At 42.4% G+C, this 19641-nt stretch overlaps 2 protein-coding genes across 2 annotated transcripts; both read right to left on the bottom strand.

The window, feature by feature from the left end:
• Positions 1 to 1370: 1370 nt before the first annotated feature.
• LOC112952347 (cytochrome P450 2J6-like) lies at positions 1371 to 8958 on the bottom strand. Its single transcript, XM_026045190.1, has 9 exons — positions 8788 to 8958; positions 7406 to 7568; positions 6709 to 6858; positions 6069 to 6229; positions 5244 to 5420; positions 4993 to 5134; positions 4154 to 4341; positions 2838 to 2979; positions 1371 to 1713 (listed from the first exon to the last, which is right to left on the bottom strand). The coding sequence occupies exons 1-9, from the start codon at positions 8956 to 8958 to the stop codon at positions 1535 to 1537; spliced, it is 1473 nt and encodes a 490-aa protein (XP_025900975.1). The 3' UTR covers positions 1371 to 1534.
• Positions 8959 to 10818: 1860 nt separating this feature from the next.
• On the bottom strand, positions 10819 to 17359 carry LOC112952346 (cytochrome P450 2J6-like). The gene is made up of 9 exons (XM_026045188.1): positions 17201 to 17359; positions 15646 to 15808; positions 14869 to 15018; positions 14462 to 14622; positions 13967 to 14143; positions 12999 to 13140; positions 12070 to 12257; positions 11377 to 11518; positions 10819 to 11083 (listed from the first exon to the last, which is right to left on the bottom strand). The coding sequence occupies exons 1-9, from the start codon at positions 17357 to 17359 to the stop codon at positions 10905 to 10907; spliced, it is 1461 nt and encodes a 486-aa protein (XP_025900973.1). The 3' UTR covers positions 10819 to 10904.
• Between the last annotated feature and the right edge of the window lie 2282 nt (positions 17360 to 19641).

Raw genomic sequence — 19641 nt, 5'->3', positions numbered from 1 at the left:
AAGGCCACTTTTACAGTTGTAGAAAAACTGAATCCCTGTTTTGAATTCCTTATCCCTCCACTAGCAACAAAATCTGCACCAGTTCAGTACCGTACAGCACCATGCAGACATCCCGGAGCTAAACATGGACTAGGGAGCAGCAGAGCCCCACCAGCTCCATGTGCTTAAACCACTGAGCTTACGTATCCTCTTGTGCCAAGCCTTGCCTGGCAGCAGGGGAAAGCGCCAGGTTCAAACACAAGGGGGTCATGACAAAAGTAACCACGTGAGTCCCAACACAGAAGCCTAAGAAAAGACTAGTAAAATTTCAGATACTGATCCTGCTTATGAACATGAGTCACATGAACTGGCAGCAGAGCATTTGCTGCTTCTGCTGGTAGCCCTGACTCTGAGTYTCAATCTTAAATCTTGCTGGCAACAAGGCCCATCTAGCTCAAAGGGCGAGTGGTTTTCCTGGCACCTGCTCACGCTCCTTGGGCACCACTCCTGTTTCTGCCGGCTGCATCTAGCAGAGAAATCCCTCTGCCTGAATACAGGGACTCAAAATGCCACAGCTCTGCTAACAGGCTCACTAGCTCAATGGTGAGAGGGTGTCTGTGACATTGAGAACGACAGCGAGCCCTGGTGCTCACAGAAAGCTCTCAAGCGTCTTGCTTTCCACATGCCTGTCAAAACTCTGCTCTTCCAAACTTGTTTTGCATGCCCCTCTTTTGCAAGCGCCGACTATCATTTCACAAGACTGAAAGCTCTTCCCTTAACTGTGCTTTTAGCCATCATTTCACAAGACATGCCTGGCCTCAGCACCACTATAAATACATCTTTCTCCACCCCGATAGAGCTCCCTCTTTAATAGAAATGCTTCTCAGAGAGACTCCAACAATACAGGCAAAACAAACATTTTCTGTCCAGCTTCCTCATCCTTAACCATTTATATCCCCTTGGATTCACCTGCATTGAGGCTCCCTACCAGGGTTCTTGGGTAGGGAACACGAGGAGGTTGCCTTCACTTTCAGCCTGAGCCACACACTCAAGCGAAGGGCTGCAGCGATGMAGCTCAGGCCCCTTCCTTATTCCCACTACCGTCTCCACGTGGCCCAGGACTGCAGAGACAAACCAGCTGGTTCAGGCATCGCTCCACAGCTCTGTCCTCCTGTATAGAACACCCCAAAGGGCTCTAGCAACACACGCAGGCCTCTACTAACACACAGGCAGCACCTCTCAGAAGCATATTTCTATATTCTGCTCAAGAACTGAGAACGTCTCCAACTTATTCTCAGAAACCTGGATATTTTGTTCTTTCTCCTCTACTAAGATTTGTGTTGAGGCTCCAGTAAGACCAGACACTGTAATTATTTTCTATCTTTATTTCATTTACAATACAAAGCAAAACATGCAGAGATTTGACACGACCTGACAGGGATAGATTCACGCTGAATTTGTGCTAGAAATAAAGTACATAAAAGCTGCACAAAAGATCACCTCACTAGCAAGCCTGTGGAAAAGCCTCTCCCTCAAATCTGTGATACATTGCAGCCTAGCGAAGAACTGCACAGATCTTATACGGATGTGGTTTCATTGTGCTCCCAAAGATACACTGTGTGTTGACTTCCTTAACTCCTTCTGGTAGGGTGAGCTTGAAGGTCTGCAACAGATTGCAGAAGATGATGAAAAGCTCCATCCTGGCCAGAATCTCTCCCAGACACACACGCTGGCCTGCAGAGGGAGAAAGGGAACAGCAGAAGCTGTAAGGAGCGCTTGTTCCTCACCTCTTCCAAAGAGCTTCAGTCAGCCTCATCAGGAAGCAAAGGCTTTGCTGCCTTGACATTTTCTCTCAGATTGAATTGATCAAACAATTAAACAATGCAAGACATGACTGTAATTATTCTTTGCAGGATCTAGATGGAATTATAAAGATTCCAGAGATGCTTCTCAGTAGTTTCCTACTTTACCTTGTGATACTATGAACTCAGTTTCAGTCTCATGATGTCAAATAAGAGTAAAAAGGAAGCAATTTAGGTTTCTTCCCTGCATCTACTTTATGCAAGTACAAGATAACTTTTCTTCACTAACAGTATTGAAAAGTCAGGATAGAGAGGACAATTTACAGTTGACTGGATAATTTTCTATGTGATGTTTTCAGAGAAATCAAGAAAAAACATTTCCCAATTTATCAATGAACTTTGTGTCCAGGACAAAAACTTCTGGTTAAAAAAAATGCAATGTCTTTAAAGGTTAGTGGTTAAGCCATGCAGCTGGGATGTGAGAAAGCAATGTTCAAATTCCTGTTCTGCCCAGCACAGACCAGGAATCTGAATCAGACACTTCTACCTCCCAGCTGAGAGCTCAGACAACCAGGCTATTCACAACCCTGGCGTGATCCCCAAAAGCTTTTGATGAAGCTGTGTCATGTGCAGTGACACACAGTGAAAGAGGGGCTATAGAAGCATCCCAGAAATGACATGCCCGTCTGTGATGTATTYGATCCAGGTTCAAATTCCTGCACCAATGACTACTGAATTACTTATACAGAGTAAATCAGCTCCAACAGAGCATCCTGCCACAGAACAGCCACTGCAGCATTGCTTGGCATAGGCTAAGGACTCAACTCCTCAAATTTCTAGCAATCCTAGAGCCTTACTCCTTTCACTTCTCTGCTTTTTCACAAAAATCTAAAATCAAGTGATTACACAATTACTAAGTAACTTCCTTCTAATCAAAATATTTGCATGGGCTGGGAAATTTTGGATTATGCTGTGTTTGGCCTTTTCTGCAATGAAAATAATACTGTGTTATACAATCAAACTCTCACAAATGGCTTTATCTGTCAAAGAACTTACCTGCTGAAAAGGCTAAAAAGGCTTCTCTGGCCACAAAATTTCCATCCTTATCCAAGAAATGACCAGGGTTAAACTCATGGGGAGTTTCCCAGTACTTAGGGTCGAAAAGAGCTGAGTCTATGTTTGGCATAATGAGTGTACCCTGCRAGGAAGAATGAGGTGATTTAGTTCTCTTTCTTAAGGCTCTATAGACAGGACTCTTGCAGAACACAGGTTTAATTATTGTGAAATTGCACTTTTGGCAAACACTTGCACCCACTAGGAGAAACAGGCACGACCAGAGGACTTGGGAGAGGAACAGTAATACGTGCCAGTGCGGACACCAAGAATTATGCCTGTCCCTATCTGCAGGGAAAAGGAGATGAGGGAGAACACAAGTGAAAAAAACCTTTACTTTGTTAATGCCAAACACTGGATTCTGGGTGCAAATATTGCTACTGCCTTTGCCAGTGCTGAGACAGTAAAGGAGGAATGTTAAAACAGGGAAAAGAGGGGAGCAATGCAAAAAAAAAAATGGTTAATCTCACTGTCCCAAGAAGTGGGATGGCATCACCATAAACTCTGTCTCGACCTCTGTAGAGACACCCAACCTATATGTGCCTCCTCCAAGGGAAAGCAGYAAAGCCAGAGTGATTGGCACATCTCTGGAACAGCTCAGGGTGAAAGTGGGTGTCTGAGGTGCTTAAATGTTGGTGAGAAGAGGGAAATCAGGAATCAGTGCAATGGTTTGACTTGGACCGAGTTTCACGGGAATAAGGTACCAGGAAACAATCCTAGGCAGCACAACACTGTGTATTTCATGCCTGTTCACAACAGCTTGAGAGCCAAGTGGGCCTTGCACACTGGCCCACTTTTTCCAGTTCAAGTGTTGGCTTAGAGTTTAACGTGAGCTTCACACATAAATGTGCGTCATTTAATAGATCTCAAGGGCAAGCCAAAGCTACTTCCACAGACACAACTATTAAAAAGTGGTTGTTCTAACTCTTTAGAAAGTTGAGCACTAATATCTTGGGGAAGGGAAGATAYTAGATATCTTTTTCAGAAGATCATTTCAGACCTTAACTTTAGTTACTTTTTGCAGTTAATTTCACTGGATTTAAAGCATCTTTTTAGTGACCTGCRTGAACATGAACTCTTCTGCAAACTATAAGTAAAAAATAAATTCTCCTATAGGAATTTAATCTGCATTAAGATCTGAAGTTGTATCCTACTAAGTCATCTTCAGTGAAAGAGAAGGTTAGAGATGTAGAGTCTGCAGTTCTTCCAAAGCTGTAAAATGGCTAATAATAACACCGGAATAAGGGGCATAGCTGTACCTTGGGAATCTGATACCCCAACATAGTGGTATTCCTCACTGCTTGTCTAGGAATTGTGATTAAAATAATGCTGCCATAGCGCATGATCTCATGAATCACAGCATTTGTATAAGGCAGATTCTTCCGATCCTCATAGCAGATTAGATGGGAGGGACCCAGCACAGCGTCCAGCTCCTTCTGGACTTTTTCTAGGAAACAAACAAAAAAGTCCATTATAGATGGAAAAACATGATGTTTTGCATGAAATGAAGACCTCGCATTTGCTCTGTGRATGTCTAAAAAAATAAACTAATTAAGAAGTTGTGTTTGGTTTTTAATTTGATTAAAATTTGAAATTTTTGTGTGCACACAGGGCCGTATTCTAGCATTCTAGCATGAAAAGAAGCATTTAGGGTGCAGCTGAACTTGAGTGCAGCCTTCACAATTAGTGAATTAGTGAATAGTGCAGAGAACCACTCTAAACCATCCCACACTCTAGAATTAATATAGAATTAATATTTAATATACAGAAATACAACTGATGCCTCAGTCAAGGAGCACAAATCATATAATTTTGTTACACATCTTGGACACTAGAAAAATCACATAAATGCCAGCTCCTATTTCACTTTGAGTGCTTTCAGCCAGATTGCCTCTCGCTTCATGACACTGTATTGAAACAGTCTGACAATAATCAAGAAGATGAAATACAGTWTCAGAAGTTGAGCATCTCTGAAATTATTTAAGAACTGCTGTCTTAGTTTTTCAGCTTCACTGGTTTCTAAAAAACAARGCTTAAGACTGTGCTAACAGAGGCTTGTTCTACTTGAAACTTATCCATGTTTGTATCTGCACCTCACCTTGGATGTCAGGATAAACCACCATAAAGAGCAGRGCCCATCTTAGACTGGTGGCAGTGGTCTCTGAACCTGCCAAAAAGAGGTCAAAAATAGACTGCACCATGTTGTCTTCATCAAACGTAGAATTGGGGACATTTTCATTCTATAAATGTCAATCAAAAAAAAAGCAAAATAAGAGCACAGAAGRTACACAGGCCTAATAGCAGCTATTCATGAGACACTGATCTCMACTTATCGCACAGATTACTCACTTTCACCATCTGATCCAGATAAAAGTCAATGAAATCTTGTGGTTCATCTATTCTGCCTCGTTCTCTATGGTTTTGTATCTCCTTCCTTATGAAGGAACGGACAAAATCACAGTAATACGATGCTTTCAGGTGAGGTCCTGGGAGGTAATTCACAAGCCAGGGAAACATTTCACATAGCTGTGGAGCAGGCATTCAACACAAGTGCTCTCAGTCACATGGCACCATAAAGCCATACAGAGCTACAATATGGACATTTTTCATGCTGAATTGCTATTCCTTAACTTCTCTGAGAAAGAATACTATAGTGTCAAAGAGAAATAGCATGTTCAGGACAGGATTATACAATAGAAACCATAAATTAAAGATGTAATTTCCACTCTTGAAAGGTATGTTTATGGCATGTTCTGCTTGCATCCGCCCTGTCTATTCTTTCATCAGCCAAAGAATCGAGTCTAGTTGATATGTCAATTTAATACATGCAATTCCGACACCTTCAAGCCTTCCCTCAATCCCAGAATCAGACTATTTCCCTTAAAGAATAAATGCTAATATATAGCACTAGCTTGGAATGCCCACACACAAAAGCAAACTCTGGTACTGACACAAAGAGCGCCACTTGCCACCTTARTAACAAGAGATTCCATTATGGAAAAGTTCATCTTAAGCACATTGCCTTTACTGTGGAATCCTGATAAAGAGTATTAATGTAACATTCAAATGGAGGACGATTCAAAGTACTCTTCATCCAATTTGTATTCATAGACAAAATTTCTGTTTGCATTTACTACTTAAAAATAAAGAAATAAAACAATATAATTTGCTCACATAGTAAAAGTGGCTGTTCCCAAAAGCTACAATACAATTGTATGCTTCGATCAGCTGGCGGAAGGTTTCATCCTCTAGGGAGAATCGATGTCCAAAAACCACAGCACAGATCACGTTAGAGACACCATGAACAATGGGGAAGGAAGGGTCAACAGCTTCTCCTAAAAACAAAGGAAAACATTCATTTATCAGTAAAACAACTATCCCTATTTTGCAAGGCCACAATGGCTTTTTATAATACATGTCCTCTATAAATTGTTTTACCAAAATACCCAAACCGCACCAAGGCAACAACAGATAAACTTTATTCAGAAATGAAGACAAGTCTTCAAAGTCTTTAGCATCTGGCCTTGCTTTTCTTTGTCTTAATCTTAGTGCTGATACCAAAATACATGCTGTTGAGATCTAACTGTCCATAGGGGTTCTATTGCAATCTAAGGAATCTAGGATATGCTCTAAAGCCCTTTTTTTTCTGGTGTAAAAATAGTCAGCTTTCACCCTCAGAGTCACACAGACTGTGCAACATAGTAAAAAAATAAATAAAATAAATAAAATAAAAATATTATATATTATATATTATATATTATATATTATATATTATATAAAGATATAATTCACAAGCACTTTGCAAATGACTTACCATTTGTGTCCCTGAAGAACTTGACTAGATAATGAGCTTCCGTTTGTATTCCATGTTCCATTCCTTTATTCCCCATTCCCAGCTTCCGGAGAGTCCCAATTCCAAAACGTCTCTGATTTTTCCAGRTGAGTCCATTTGAAAGCAGGATACCTTTGGCCAACAAGAATCAAGTTTAGGCTTTGTTAATAGGCATATAATGGTAAATATTGTATATACTAAGAATCTTAGATAAAAGGTGAATTGAGGAGTGAGGATTCATCAGCAGGGAGCACATAGATGGAAATAYAGGAAGTCAGGAAAAAAGGGAGAAGGGAAAGAGGAGATGCAGATATTSCACACAACAGCTAGGTCATGGGGCCAAGTGTTTGGAGCAGAACATCTTCACCTGGTCTGCAGCCAATCTCAGTCTCTTCCCGCATGTAACACCCAGTGGATCCTTCTCAGAGACAAGTTCCCTATTCTTCTTTCCCTCACCTGCTACTCCTCGGTTGTTCTGAATTCTGCTTCCCYGCAAATTCATGGCCAGCATTTCCTTTAAGGTCAAGATTTGCTATTACAGGATGCTATAGAACCATCCAGACAAGACAGCAGTGTGACATCAAGATTTAAATGATAGTTTCTTTTTTTTTTTGCATGTTGCAACTGTATGGAAAGTTGCACGTGCAACCATAATCTTTGCACAGATATAACACCTTACCCTTTCCATTGGCCATTCGCTTGAAGACATATGTCTCTAGTCGTCCAGAAACATCTTCTGAGTGAGTGGTCAGACCATCCTTCACAGCCTGGAATCCATGCAGAACTACCAGAGGTTGGTCACCCAGCCACAGCGTGCTGATACTGCCATACATTTTTGCCAGCTGCAAATTTTATCAAGGCCATAAAAATATCCATGGAGAAAAATCAATCCAGCTGCGTACATAATGAGTTGCTCTGCTCCAGTATAACATTACTTGGGGATTTGGGAATGGAAACGGGAGTGTGTCTTTGTTCTGTGATGGCAGCACTTTCCACAGGCGAGCCCCTGGGATCCACCCTTCCACAGCAGCATGAATGATAACAGAAAAAAATACGTGGAGGCTACATTCACTTTTTGTATGGAAGCAGGTCACAGATCAAAGCAGACACTCCATTTTTAAAGCTTGGTTTGAGTTGTTTCTGTGATATCAACAATATCTCTGATTGTCTGTGGATCTGTAGAAGGTGTCACATGAAACTTCAGAACATTTGCCCCTTCTAAGCTCCAGTTTTCTACCTCTCCTTTCATTTCCTCAGCAAAAAAAAATTWAAAAAAATAAAAAYAAAAGGATCTTCATGAAATTACCTATTTCCAGCATCAATCTCCTAGTACTGCAGATTTCAATATTCAATGACAGGACCTCTTTCCCTCTGGGACCTCTTCCCCCAAGTATGAAAATACTGTCATTTCAGGAATCTGAACAGAGATCCCACTTCTTGTCTAGTGTTGGACACTATTCTCAGGCAAGCAGCCTGCAAGCATCCAGTAAGGACAAAGACCTTTACACAAAGGAGCTGCACATCTCTACTTGCAGAGTGATGAGCAAGTACCCAGAGAAGTTTGGCATCAAGGTCTTAAATACTGTTTTCCTGAAGCCAGTGTTCCCCAGGTACAGCCTGGTACCCCTTAGCATGCACATTGCGCTTAACAGAGAGGCTGGGAATTTGAAGAAGGCTCCAACACGCTGGATTCTTTTGTGAAGTTCAGAAAACAATGAGCAAAAGCTTTGGCTCCATAYAGGATACAACTTAATATGCCCCCCTCTGCGGCAGCAGGAGACATACAAGTGTATTTTTCATATCTTTTGAATTCTAGAGCCCCCTTATTTTAAAATGAGTTTTTCTCTCAGAACACTTCTCTCTGTTCTCTCAAAAGAAAAAACTATCTTTAAAATCTGTCTTTTTAAAGACAAAATTACTGTCCTCAGTTCTAACTTGCATGCACATTAGCTTTCACATGAATTAGATCTTTTGCAGATTCTACTGAAAACATTTTTTTATTATCAGCAACCATGAGTAGGAACATCAATAGCTTCTTAGTTCATATCTGTGAACACATACCTTACTCAGGCTTCCATGATCAGCTCTGAAATTTATCCACCAGATGCTTCCAATGAGAGGAAATGGGGTCGGTCCYGGAGGAAATCCACGACTTTTCCTCTGTAGTCTCAGGAACTGCACACTCAGAAGAAACAAAACCAGGGATAAGAGAGTTATACTTACTGTTGGCATTTCAACACCCCYAGAACTACTCTATTGCTGAGAAAACTATTATGGATCTATCGGTAAAACTCTATATTGTTCTCCTTAACACTCCCAAAGAGAACCCTGTCACATTCAGCCTTCATGCATTTTTCTCCTTCTTTCTTTACTATGAGGCTTACTGCCTGCAGAAAAGGAGGACAGTTCCTCCTACTCCTGGAYGTATTTAATACACCACTGTGCTGCAATATATTAATAGCTTGAGGATCCAGCAGAGGCTCAAAGGCGGGCACCTTTATTCAGCCTCCTCAAGAAATCCATGAAACACCCTTTGGACAATCGGTGTGAAGGGCCATATCCCTCCAAGCTCTAACTACATGCAAGCCCAGAAGCAGCCACAGACGCAAAGCTGCAGCTGTTATTCAGCTGCTTCATTTTGAACTTTCCTCCAGTTCTACCTAGCACAAACTTTTTACATCACAAAGTCCCCCCTGCCTATAACTGCAAACACAAGTCACACATGGAACCGTTTTCCCTACAGTCAAGGCACACAAACCTTCTCAGCACCAGCCAAGCAAACAGGGTGTAGAAGGAGGCAGGAGAAGGGGACAATCCACTGCTCAAGAGGAAATTATATCCACGTGGCAGCTGTATACAGGATGATACCAGAGTTCTCAGGAGCACTAGGCTAAGCTTTAGGCAAAAAGGGTGAAATTCTCCAGCTATGGAGTACCCATCTGTTTATTTTCAGATGCTCCCCCAGCTACTCAACTCTGTCCYGTTACTGCTGCTATACAAGGGCATTTTCTCCAAATATTCCCTGCAAATATCCCTGTGGCACCAAGCGAGACTTATTCTCAGATCCTAGAACGTGATGCTAAGTCAGAGAGCCTCACTCTTGTTTAACCAAGAACCCCCTTGCATTTTACTCTTCAGTTAACAGCCACCCTCTGAACTCATGGTAGAATTCTGTAACATACCCATAGATCATTTAAAGACCACAGCCCAAGGAGAGGCAGGTTAAGAAAGATTTTTAGACTAGATGTTGTTAGATCACAGAAGCTGCCTTTTTAAACACAGATTGCAGCAGCTTGCTAGCAGCAGCACCCAAAGCAGCTGGGCCCTGACACGCGCTCTGCAGCAGCTGCAGCTGTTTAGAGCAGCATCTCCCAAGCACGGCTATTTGGGAGCTGCTCAGATGTGAGAAAGGAGCAAGTCCCACGTTTCTTGGAGAGCACTGGAAATCCTGAAGTGTTTCGCATTGTGCTTTCTCATGCGTTTTGCAGTGTTTGCACRCATGACTCCAAGGAGAAAGTGCTTTTACTTATTCTTATTTTACAGGTAGGAGACGCTGGCTGGGAAGATGGTCTCACCAGAGAGCCTTCTAGCATAGGCGTGGGGTTGACAGGCTGAAGAGCAGCAGTTTAGCTTGTACCCTTGACTCCACCTGCAGCAGGGGTCCCAACAAGCTGATCACACTGAACACCTCTGCCAAGACAAGGGGCTTTGCTTTGGTCTGCCTAAGTTCTGCTAACAGCAGTAGATAATTTCCTCAAACACACAGAGAACACGGGCCAGGGCTCTCCAGCAGTCACCCTACTCCTACAAGTACTGGAGTATGCTTGTTTGCAAGCACAGACTGACAGCTCCRCTGGCTGCTTTTTGCAAATGTCTAAATGTACAAATGTCCTGGTTCCTTCAGCCAACGCTTTCAGTTTCCCTATTGGAACTAAGTCTTTGACTACTATAAGGCTTTACACATTACAGTTTCAGTCTTCTCTCAGTASCAGGACTCCTGCTCAGCCAGAATTAATGCCAGAGTCTGTAATTCTTTRCTTTATTTTTAATTCTCAGCATTTGAAGGAGCACATATGAAGACCCTACCCCCACAAGAAACTATGTACAGGAGCAGTTTCCAGAAGACTTCCTAAGTGCAGTTACTGGAAGGGGCAGTTCAGAGGTCAGCACCAAGCTGCCTAGCGAAGAAAAGCACAGACCCTATAGGGACGGGGCTGCACTGTGCTCCCCAAAATACATTGTGTGTCGGCTTCTTTCACTCCATCAGGCAGGGTGAACCGGAATGTCTGCAAGAGGCTGCAGAAGATGATGAAGAGCTCCATCCTTGCCAGCTGCTCCCCCAAACATAACCGGAACCCTACAGAAAGAAGAAAAGGGTAATCATTGATCCGAATTCTGCTTTCATCTGCCTGCTATGAACTTCCTAGGAGGATTGCTTTGCATAAAGGGCAAGTATATCCCTGCCAGCAGTCATTCTCTCTCAGGATTCGTTGTTCACACTAGACCCAAACCATCCCTGCAACTCTGCTTGCAAAATCCGTAGCTGTTACTTACCCRGCAGAAAGAAGATAAAACACATTTTAAAACATGATTTTACATTTTATTCCATTGTCCATGTCCTTCAGGAGCATTAAGTGACCATGTGCATACCTGTTGAGAAGGGTAAGAAGGCTTCTCTGCAGAAAAAATTTCCTTCTTCATCCAAAAAGTGACCAGGATCAAATTCAAAAGGTTTCTCCCAGTACTCAGGATCAGTCAGAACAGAGTATATATTTGCAATAACGATGCTACCCTGCAAGAAAGGAGTTTGTCCTAGGCTGTATCTTAGCCTCTTTCTAAGTAAAGTCACGCACAGAAAGAGACAGACAAAATCCATGTGGGATTTATTGTGCTAAGCAAGCTATACACCACTGCTGCTTTTGTTTGAATCATTTCTATGCACAAACACGGGCTTTCAGTCTCAGCGATTTACTCCTAATGTGCCTTCTACTAGCACAGTGACCATGGAGAACTGATCTGCTTCCCTGCCTGCCATGGTGCAGCATTCTGGCTTCAAGGAACCACCCACACTCATCTTTCCTCATGTGCTTGACCCTAAGCTTGAAATCCCAACAATCCTGGTGGAATTTCAGCATGCATTACTCTCCTGAGAGCATGTCCCTTCGTGTACCAGGAGATGACAGGGAAATCAAAGAAATAAAARAAGTTGCTACGTGGAACCTGGAGTTCACGTTGCTGCCTGACGCCTCTTCAGTGGAAGAAACAATTACTAGCACAGGGAGAGAAGACAGGGGACACGTATGACAGCAGATGACAGGAGAGTGTCACCTTGGAGCCCTGTACCTTTGGAACTGGATAGCCCAGCAGTGTTGTGTCCCTCACTGTTTCTCTGGGCAATCCAATTAAAATGATGCTGCAGAAGCGCATGATCTCATGAACCACAGCATGTGTGTAGGGCAGCCTCTTCCGATCCTCGTACCAGATCGACTGGGAGGATCCCAGCACAGCGTCCAGTTCCTGCTGCACCTTCTCTGAGGAGAAACACAGACTTTATAGAGGGGAGACCTCTGTGCATCCTGTAAGCTCTGTGCTCATCTCAAAATGAATTCTGATTCTCAAACTGTTCACAGTATTCCAAACAATTAAATACAAGATATAAATATAAGCCTAGCTCATAACTATTGAATATTAACATCTACAATTCCAAGGCAGTCTTCTCTGTTTTTTTTCTCTGAGCACAATTCAGTCGCACAACCAGCTAATATTTCCCACCCTTGTTGACTGCRAAATAGCAGCATCTCAGATGATCTGCTGTAAAACAAGAATTGCCTTAGCAGAAAAATCATTTCTGAAGTTTTTTCAGGGAGAATACTTTCACCTGTGCACTCCTGATAATTCTAACTAGCACRTGTGTCTGGTTTTTGCAGTTTCCCTTTCAAAGTGGAATCATCTAAGGCAACAGAAGTAGGTTTGTGAAAGTGAAACAGYAATAGATAATGTGTGTAATTTCTTTAATTTCTATGGAAGCTTGTGGACAGGAACGTGCACACTTTATCCACTACTATCTAAGGTGGAGAAACACTCCTTAGYCCYTCCTATCCCTTTCCCCTCATTCTATCTTTACTCCTTTCTAAATCCTACAACAGTTTTCACTGATGTGCATATTTCTGGCTGCAAGGCTCTAATTTACCAGTGATCTTACAGAAGAGAAAATCTCTCAGTTCTTCTACTGGAAATCTCTCTGAGGAGGTCTCTTCGTGCCCCCAGCTTACCTTGGATGTCAGGATAGGCTACCATATAGAGCAGAGCCCAGCGCAGAGTGGTGGCAGTGGTCTCTGTGCCACCCAGGAAGAGGTCAAACACAGACTGCACCATATTGTCTTCATCATGTTTATACATGGCATTGTTTTCAGTCTGCAACAAGGAATAAGATGGTAAAAGACAGGAGATTAACCTGTGTAACAGTGAGCATGACTACATCCAGGATACTGGAGCATCTCTGGGTGCTATCCCCAAACCAAACAACATAACATTTCAATCTGAAACAGTTGCTGGAATAACAGGAAGAGATAAGCCTACATTTTTTAAGCCATGCAGTAAGTTTTCYCCAGTCCTGCAACAGAGATTTTTTTCTCTGAAGTGCATAAAGGCAGCTGAGGTCCTGCACCTTCTTCTCATGCATTGCTTTTCCCCCAGCCTGTTAGGCCTCATGCAGAAGGCATAGCAAAACAGGAGGAGACTTTTCTCTTCCTTAGCCAGTCTGCCCACTCAGCTTCTCCACCAAAGGCTTTCACCCTTCTATGTTATATTTTCTTATTAAGACAGACTGGTCAATTATTGTACTCACAGCATTGGCATCACTCCTGTCTATCACCATTACTGTGTATAACTTGACTCCAGCAGTCTCTTGAGAAGAGTTAAGACTGCAGTGCCAGYGGCAATGGGAAGCAGCAATTCCCTAAAGTAGCCATGTCTGGTATCTGGCACTCTGTTGCTACAAGTGWTGCAGCAAACTCATAGTCAGCAACACAAAACAAAGCAAAAATTAAATAATTCTACATACTAAACATTAGCTTCTTAATTAAGCTTATATCTTTGCATTTGAAATCAGAGAGGAAAGGAGGCAGTTTCCACTTCAGTTTGCAGAATCCATTTGCTCAAGGTGATGTGGAAGGATATTCCCAGGAATACAAAGAGGTAGGATCAAGCATACYTATCTTCACACCTAGCATACACTCACTTTAGCCATCTGAAACAGGTAGTAATCAATGAAATCTTCTGGGTCATCTATTTTGCCTCTCTCCTTGTGGATTCTGATCTCCTTTCTTACGAAAGAATGGATAAAATCACAGAGAACAAACACCTTTTGTTGAGGCCCTGGAAGGTGCCGCATCAGCCATGGGCAGATATCATAGAGCTGCAGGATGGAGATGGGAAAGAGATTGCAAATCGTTTGTCATGCACACTTGGGCTGATCCTATCATATCCTATCACTGACTTCTGTCTTGGAGAGATAATTATTACTACTGCAATATCCTAGCAGAACACATCACAAAACACATGATATGTAACAGATATTACAGATTTTTCCCTGATTAAAATCAGCAAAAGCTAAACTAGCTACTAGGTACAGCTACCACTGGAGTGGTGAGAATGACAAGTTCCTTGTCTGAATTGGTATGAATTCCTACATTACCATTTCCCTATTAAAGGAATAGAAACAAAGTTTGCTCACTATCTGAGAAGTGCTGTTTGCAAAATCCGTAAAAAAATGAAGAGCTTTGACCAACTTCTGAAAAGTTTCATCCTCTAGGGAGAAGCGATGTCCAAAAACCACAGTGCAGATCACATTAGAGACAGCAAGAACAATGGGATAAGCAGGGTCCACTGCTTTTCCTGCAAACACAGCAATTAGCATTCATCATTACTACTCCACACGCTCCCTTTCAAGGAGGCAGGTCCCATCAGTCAATTACAACAAATGCTCCCCGTGTGTTTGGGTTTTAGGAAGAGGTATCCCCACAAGCTGACACAAATTACAATAAAGATCAAACAAATACTCACAGAAACTAAGAAACTGAAGCCTCAAGACATGCAGACAAGCACAGCATGAGACTGTAAAGCTCTCTGCACCTTACATACCATCCGTGCTCTGGAAGAACTCCATCAGGTGCCGTGCCTCCACTTGTATGCCACGCTCTATCCCTTTATTTCCCAGTCCGAGCTTCCGTAGGGTTGCAATCCCAAAACGTCTCTCATGTTTCCAGATGACACCACTTGAGAAAAAAATACCTATAACCATCCAGTTATATCAGTTACTTCCATTTTTATAAATATTAGTGCAAAACATTAGAATAGACATTACATTTGACAGCAAGCCATGACATTAGATCTCTGCACTCCTCTACATGTGCTCTTGCCAGAACAGAAATTACATGATTTGAGATTCTTTCTCAGCTCAGAARGATTCATGTTGACTCTTGGTAGGAATCTGGTACATTGGATGAACACAACAGGCCCCAAGAATCACATTCAGATGTAGGACAGGAAAGCTGCTCGGTAGTGATATTTAGGTGAGAGTGAAGCTGCACAGAGAACTTGGTGATATTGCTCAGTAGGTTCCTTCCCCAGCATGGTGGAGGAGCAGTGTTTGAGATAGCGAAGGCATTGGAAGAGAAGAAGATACAGTTCCTGTTTTGGAGGACATGATAGAGCCAGAAAATGCCCACACGCCCAGTGAAAAGCCAAAAMCAAAACATTCCTTCCCATTTCTTTTTATTGCCATATCACCCAGCATTTCCTTCTGAAAGGGAAGGGAAGGCAGCRGCTGTCATAGAAGGAGAGAGAATTTCTTCCTTCATCCTCCAACTTCCCTATTCCCTTCTCAAAATGCACTCTCTGGGGAGCAGCAGAGCTTACCCTTTCCATTCGCTATTCGCTGAAAGAAAGGGGTGTTCATTCGGCCAGCAACATCATCTGCATGAGTAGTCAGACCCTCCTTCACCGTCGGGAATCCATGAAGCACCACTACGGGTTTGTGTCCCAGCCACAGGGTGTAGATGTTGCCATAGGTTTTTGCGAGCTGAAGTTGGATCAGTCTCCCCAAAATACCAGTGGGAGAAAAAAGAATTCAATCAGAGTCAGAAGAAACTGCTTTTTCAAAAGTAAGAAAAAGGCTATTCAGGGATGCAGGAATAAACCAGGGCCAATTGTCACTCTCTGCTTGCAAGCACCTATCTTGGTCATGGGGTTCCATAGGGCTAAAACAAATTTCATTGCAAGAATCACAGAAATGACAGAGGATTTCTTCTTTAAAAGACAATTACTGGCAAAGCAGGAGTCTCTTTCTTCTTTGAGCTGTCACAAGTAAGCAAGAAATCATGAGCCTTCCTCCTCAACCAGGGTTTGCTGGAGATCAGAACCAAGACAGCTATTTCCCTTGAGGCCAACTTCATCTGCTAAGGCAAACATTTGATCACTCCCCTTGTTTCCTCACAAAAGAGCCTGGACTTGAAAGTCCTACATTGCAGGACTTACTGCAAGAAGAATAACATATCTGCTATTGTATACATTGACTTTGCGTTTTGGTCTCCCATCTTCTTTGTCCTTCAGAGTAGCAGTGAGGTGAGAAACTTGCTGCATTCTGGAGCTCCCCTATAGCAAAATCCATGGCCCCACAGTAGCCAAGTGAGAAGCAAACTCCCTCCCCACCAGCAGACACAAGACACATAYAGCAGGTATCAAAACTAGCACACGCCCTGGCAAAGCCCAAAACTAGCACATTGGGCAAAGCCCAATGAGTCTTTCACAAAGGAGCTGAAGAAACTCAAAAGAATAGCAAACATAGCAGTGTCAGTTAAGGGTATTAGATGGGGGATTCTTACAGATGCAAAGGAAATACACTTAAATCAGGAAGTTTCAACTAAGCCTCCTGACAGTTTTTACCTTTCTACCACAAAAGCAACTGTCAAGAAGCAAAGACAGAACCCCTCAACACATAAAGTACAATGGTTAGCCCAACAGCAACAGACCTCGTGCAGCCTCTCCCCCCTCCATGCATCTCAGTTCTCACAACCCAGCTGAGCCGAGTTTTTAAAGTAGATTGGACTATAGGTCTTCTATTCCCAGGAGCTGAAACAGCCGAGCAAAACCCAAACCCTCAGGTAAATAACAGGATAGAACAAACGTAAAGCTGATCTATATAATACATTTGCTGTGTATAATACAGCAAATAAACACACAACTTAGAAACTAGGATAAATATGTCTGTCRCAAGAAACTTAAAAAATATCAAATCACTACGGATCAGATTCTAACTATTTGAAAGCCTGTCCTTTATCCCCAGATGGATTAATACCCGCCCCCCATAGCTAACAAGGCTTTTCAGAGTTACAAAAGGGTTTTTTGGAGATGTTTCTGTGCCTCTAACCGTGGCACCACTTTTCACACCCAGCAGTTGTCTGGAAGCACATACCTTGTCAAGGATGTTGTGATCAACCTTGAAAGACACATGTGGGAAATTTCCAAAGAAGGGAATGGGCACTGGCCCAGGAGGAAGTGACTTGCGTGCCCACTGCAACTTCAGAAACTGCAATATAAAAAGACAAAACACAAAGACGATGAGGGTCACCATTGTCCTCCAATTTTAGGAAACTCCTGTGTCCGGAGGGTGAACACACTCTATCCTGTTCTACTTATTCTATCCTAAGAGAATTYTCCTATATTGAGTTTCTGCATCTCTTGCGTCTTCCTGTCCTCGTCACCTCCGAAGCAAAAAGACTAGGATTATTAGCCTCCAGAGTTCACTTAAATACATCACCATGCTGCAATATGCTAACAACTCAGGCCTTCATTAACATGCATTAATAAAACAAATCAGCATGCATTCTTTTACTCAGGTTATCTGGTGTCACAAACTGAGATTTAAACCTATCTGTGAAAGGATATCTTGCAGACAGCTCAGCAACAGGGCTTGGCACGGGTGCTGCTTGGCMGTGGCCTGTACACACATGTTCAGCTCAGCCTCTGCACCCGACAGGACAGGCAGCGCACTGCAAYGTCCGATTAGTTATTCAAGTTGAGTTGCTTCAGTTTTGCACTTTAGTTGATTTTCTAGCGTCCAGGTGATGAACTCAGAATAGTCTGWCTCTTATTTTGGACAGGTAGAGCCAATGCAGAGGATCCTGATGAAACTGGAACTAGACAAAGCTCTATGGCTGAAAAATATTGCAATGCTGTTATATGTAAATCTCCAGCAATGTCTATTTTTTCAGGAAATGCTTCTGTATGCAAAACAATTATTGCATACACAGTTAACATGCAAGAACTCCAACACTGCGCAAAGCCACAATAAATATTTGTGCTTGTGAAATTATAGTAATAATTATAGTAATAAGTAAGCTTTAAAACATTTACAGAGAAATAACTTCATCCCTGACGCTACTATACACCTTTCAGCCTGGTATCTCAGCTCTGACTGATAGATTGCTTTGCAGGAGACAAAGTGGGCAAAATTCTTCAGCCCTGGAAAACAAAGTTCTACTCTGGTGTAGGTAATCTCATACCAAAAGAAACTCTACCCAGCTCTTCTGACACCCAAAGCCTTATGCACCCCTTGACAGATGTGTCAGGGATAGATCTCCCTTACAGAGCCTATGGACTGTCAGAAGAAAAGTTGGTTCTGATTTTCGGAGACCTTAGGAATGCACGTTTATTTCAGAGATTTATATCGGTCCCATCACCTTTAAGTGACCACCTCAGTCATGGAATTGAGCACAGSAAGACCCAAGTTCTTTCTGCATTATTTGCTGCAGACTTATCCATCTCATATCTGCTTGTTCTTTCCATCCTCCAAGCACTGTGCTGGGCTTGTGGATTTTCTCAGTCATTTTCCAGTTCTGCCTGTTCTCTTTTCAGCCAGAGTCTTTAYGGCTGGGCTTTCCTAGCTCCTGAAATCTCACCCATTCTCATAACATCTTTGTAAAGGTGGCAAATGTTATTGATGTTCTGGCACAGCTTCATCCAAGTTTATGATTAGCTCAAGGTAGTATTTTATCATGYTTGGTTAAGTTGAAACCAGACATCTTACCTAAGCAAAATTTAGCCTGCTATATTCTCATTCTGTCTAGCTTTTTTTGTCATCATTTCTTATATTTATCCTCAGAYCATAATCACTCATTTAAGCAAACAGTGGAGAAGAAATTTTAACTGAAAAACTTCATAACTGGATGTCAGTTTTCACTGTAGTATGACCAGAAGTTTAATTCTGATAGTGCAGAAGCAGAAATAACCTCCAAAACAGCCACATTTTATCCTCTTTCCCCTCTGCATCCCCCCCACCTCTCTGCTCCAAACCAGCTGGACAATTYAGCTCTACTACTTCTTAGCCTGGGTGGGGGGACAGAGAGGCGATGGGAAAACCCTGCATTTGTGACAGAAGATCCCAATAAACTGTTTTCTGTCACCAGCTTCCATTACCCACTAACTCTTCCTCACGACCAGAGAATCTGCTGTTCAATTCTTCCACGAGATGCCCTCGGGCAGGCAGGAACATGCTTGTATTGCCTTCCTCTGCTTTTATGACCTGTGGCGTACAGGCCACAGATGCTCACTCCTTTACCGAGCTTATAAATATGAAATTGCTCCCTTTTCCAAACTAAGCTGTCTCTTCTTCTTCAAAAGAGACCTGGTTCTTCTCCAAATAATAGCCAGCTCTAATCATAGCTGGCTCTTGTATTAGCCAATTCTTAATCAGAGTTAGCTCTTGTATTAGCCAACAGATAATTCCTTTGTGTTTTCAGATTGGGTATGTTCCGCACAAAGGTGATCCAGCCAGGGTGGGTTACAATGCAACTGGTTATAAAAAGGGGCAAGTAAATCACTAAGATTATAAATTTGTTTCCATTTCAGGAGGTT

The sequence above is a fragment of the Nothoprocta perdicaria genome, unplaced genomic scaffold (genome assembly GCF_003342845.1).
Source record: "Nothoprocta perdicaria isolate Ctin4 unplaced genomic scaffold, notPer1 scaffold_4, whole genome shotgun sequence".
NCBI lineage: Eukaryota > Metazoa > Chordata > Aves > Tinamiformes > Tinamidae > Nothoprocta > Nothoprocta perdicaria.
This window is presented reverse-complemented; position numbering and strand designations above follow the sequence as displayed.

What these genes read in the sequence shown, in the direction of transcription:
- LOC112952346 (XM_026045188.1), bottom strand. Translation starts at nt 17,359, where the DNA reads ATGGTGACCCTCATCGTCTTTGTGTTTTGTCTTTTTATATTGCAGTTT. An exon ending in ATCACAACATCCTTGACAAG is followed by an intron (nt 15,809 to 17,200) that starts GTATGTGCTTCC and finishes ATCCAACTTCAG; the next exon opens with CTCGCAAAAACCTATGGCAA. An exon ending in GCGAATAGCGAATGGAAAGG is followed by an intron (nt 15,019 to 15,645) that starts GTAAGCTCTGCT and finishes GGATGGTTATAG; the next exon opens with GTATTTTTTTCTCAAGTGGT.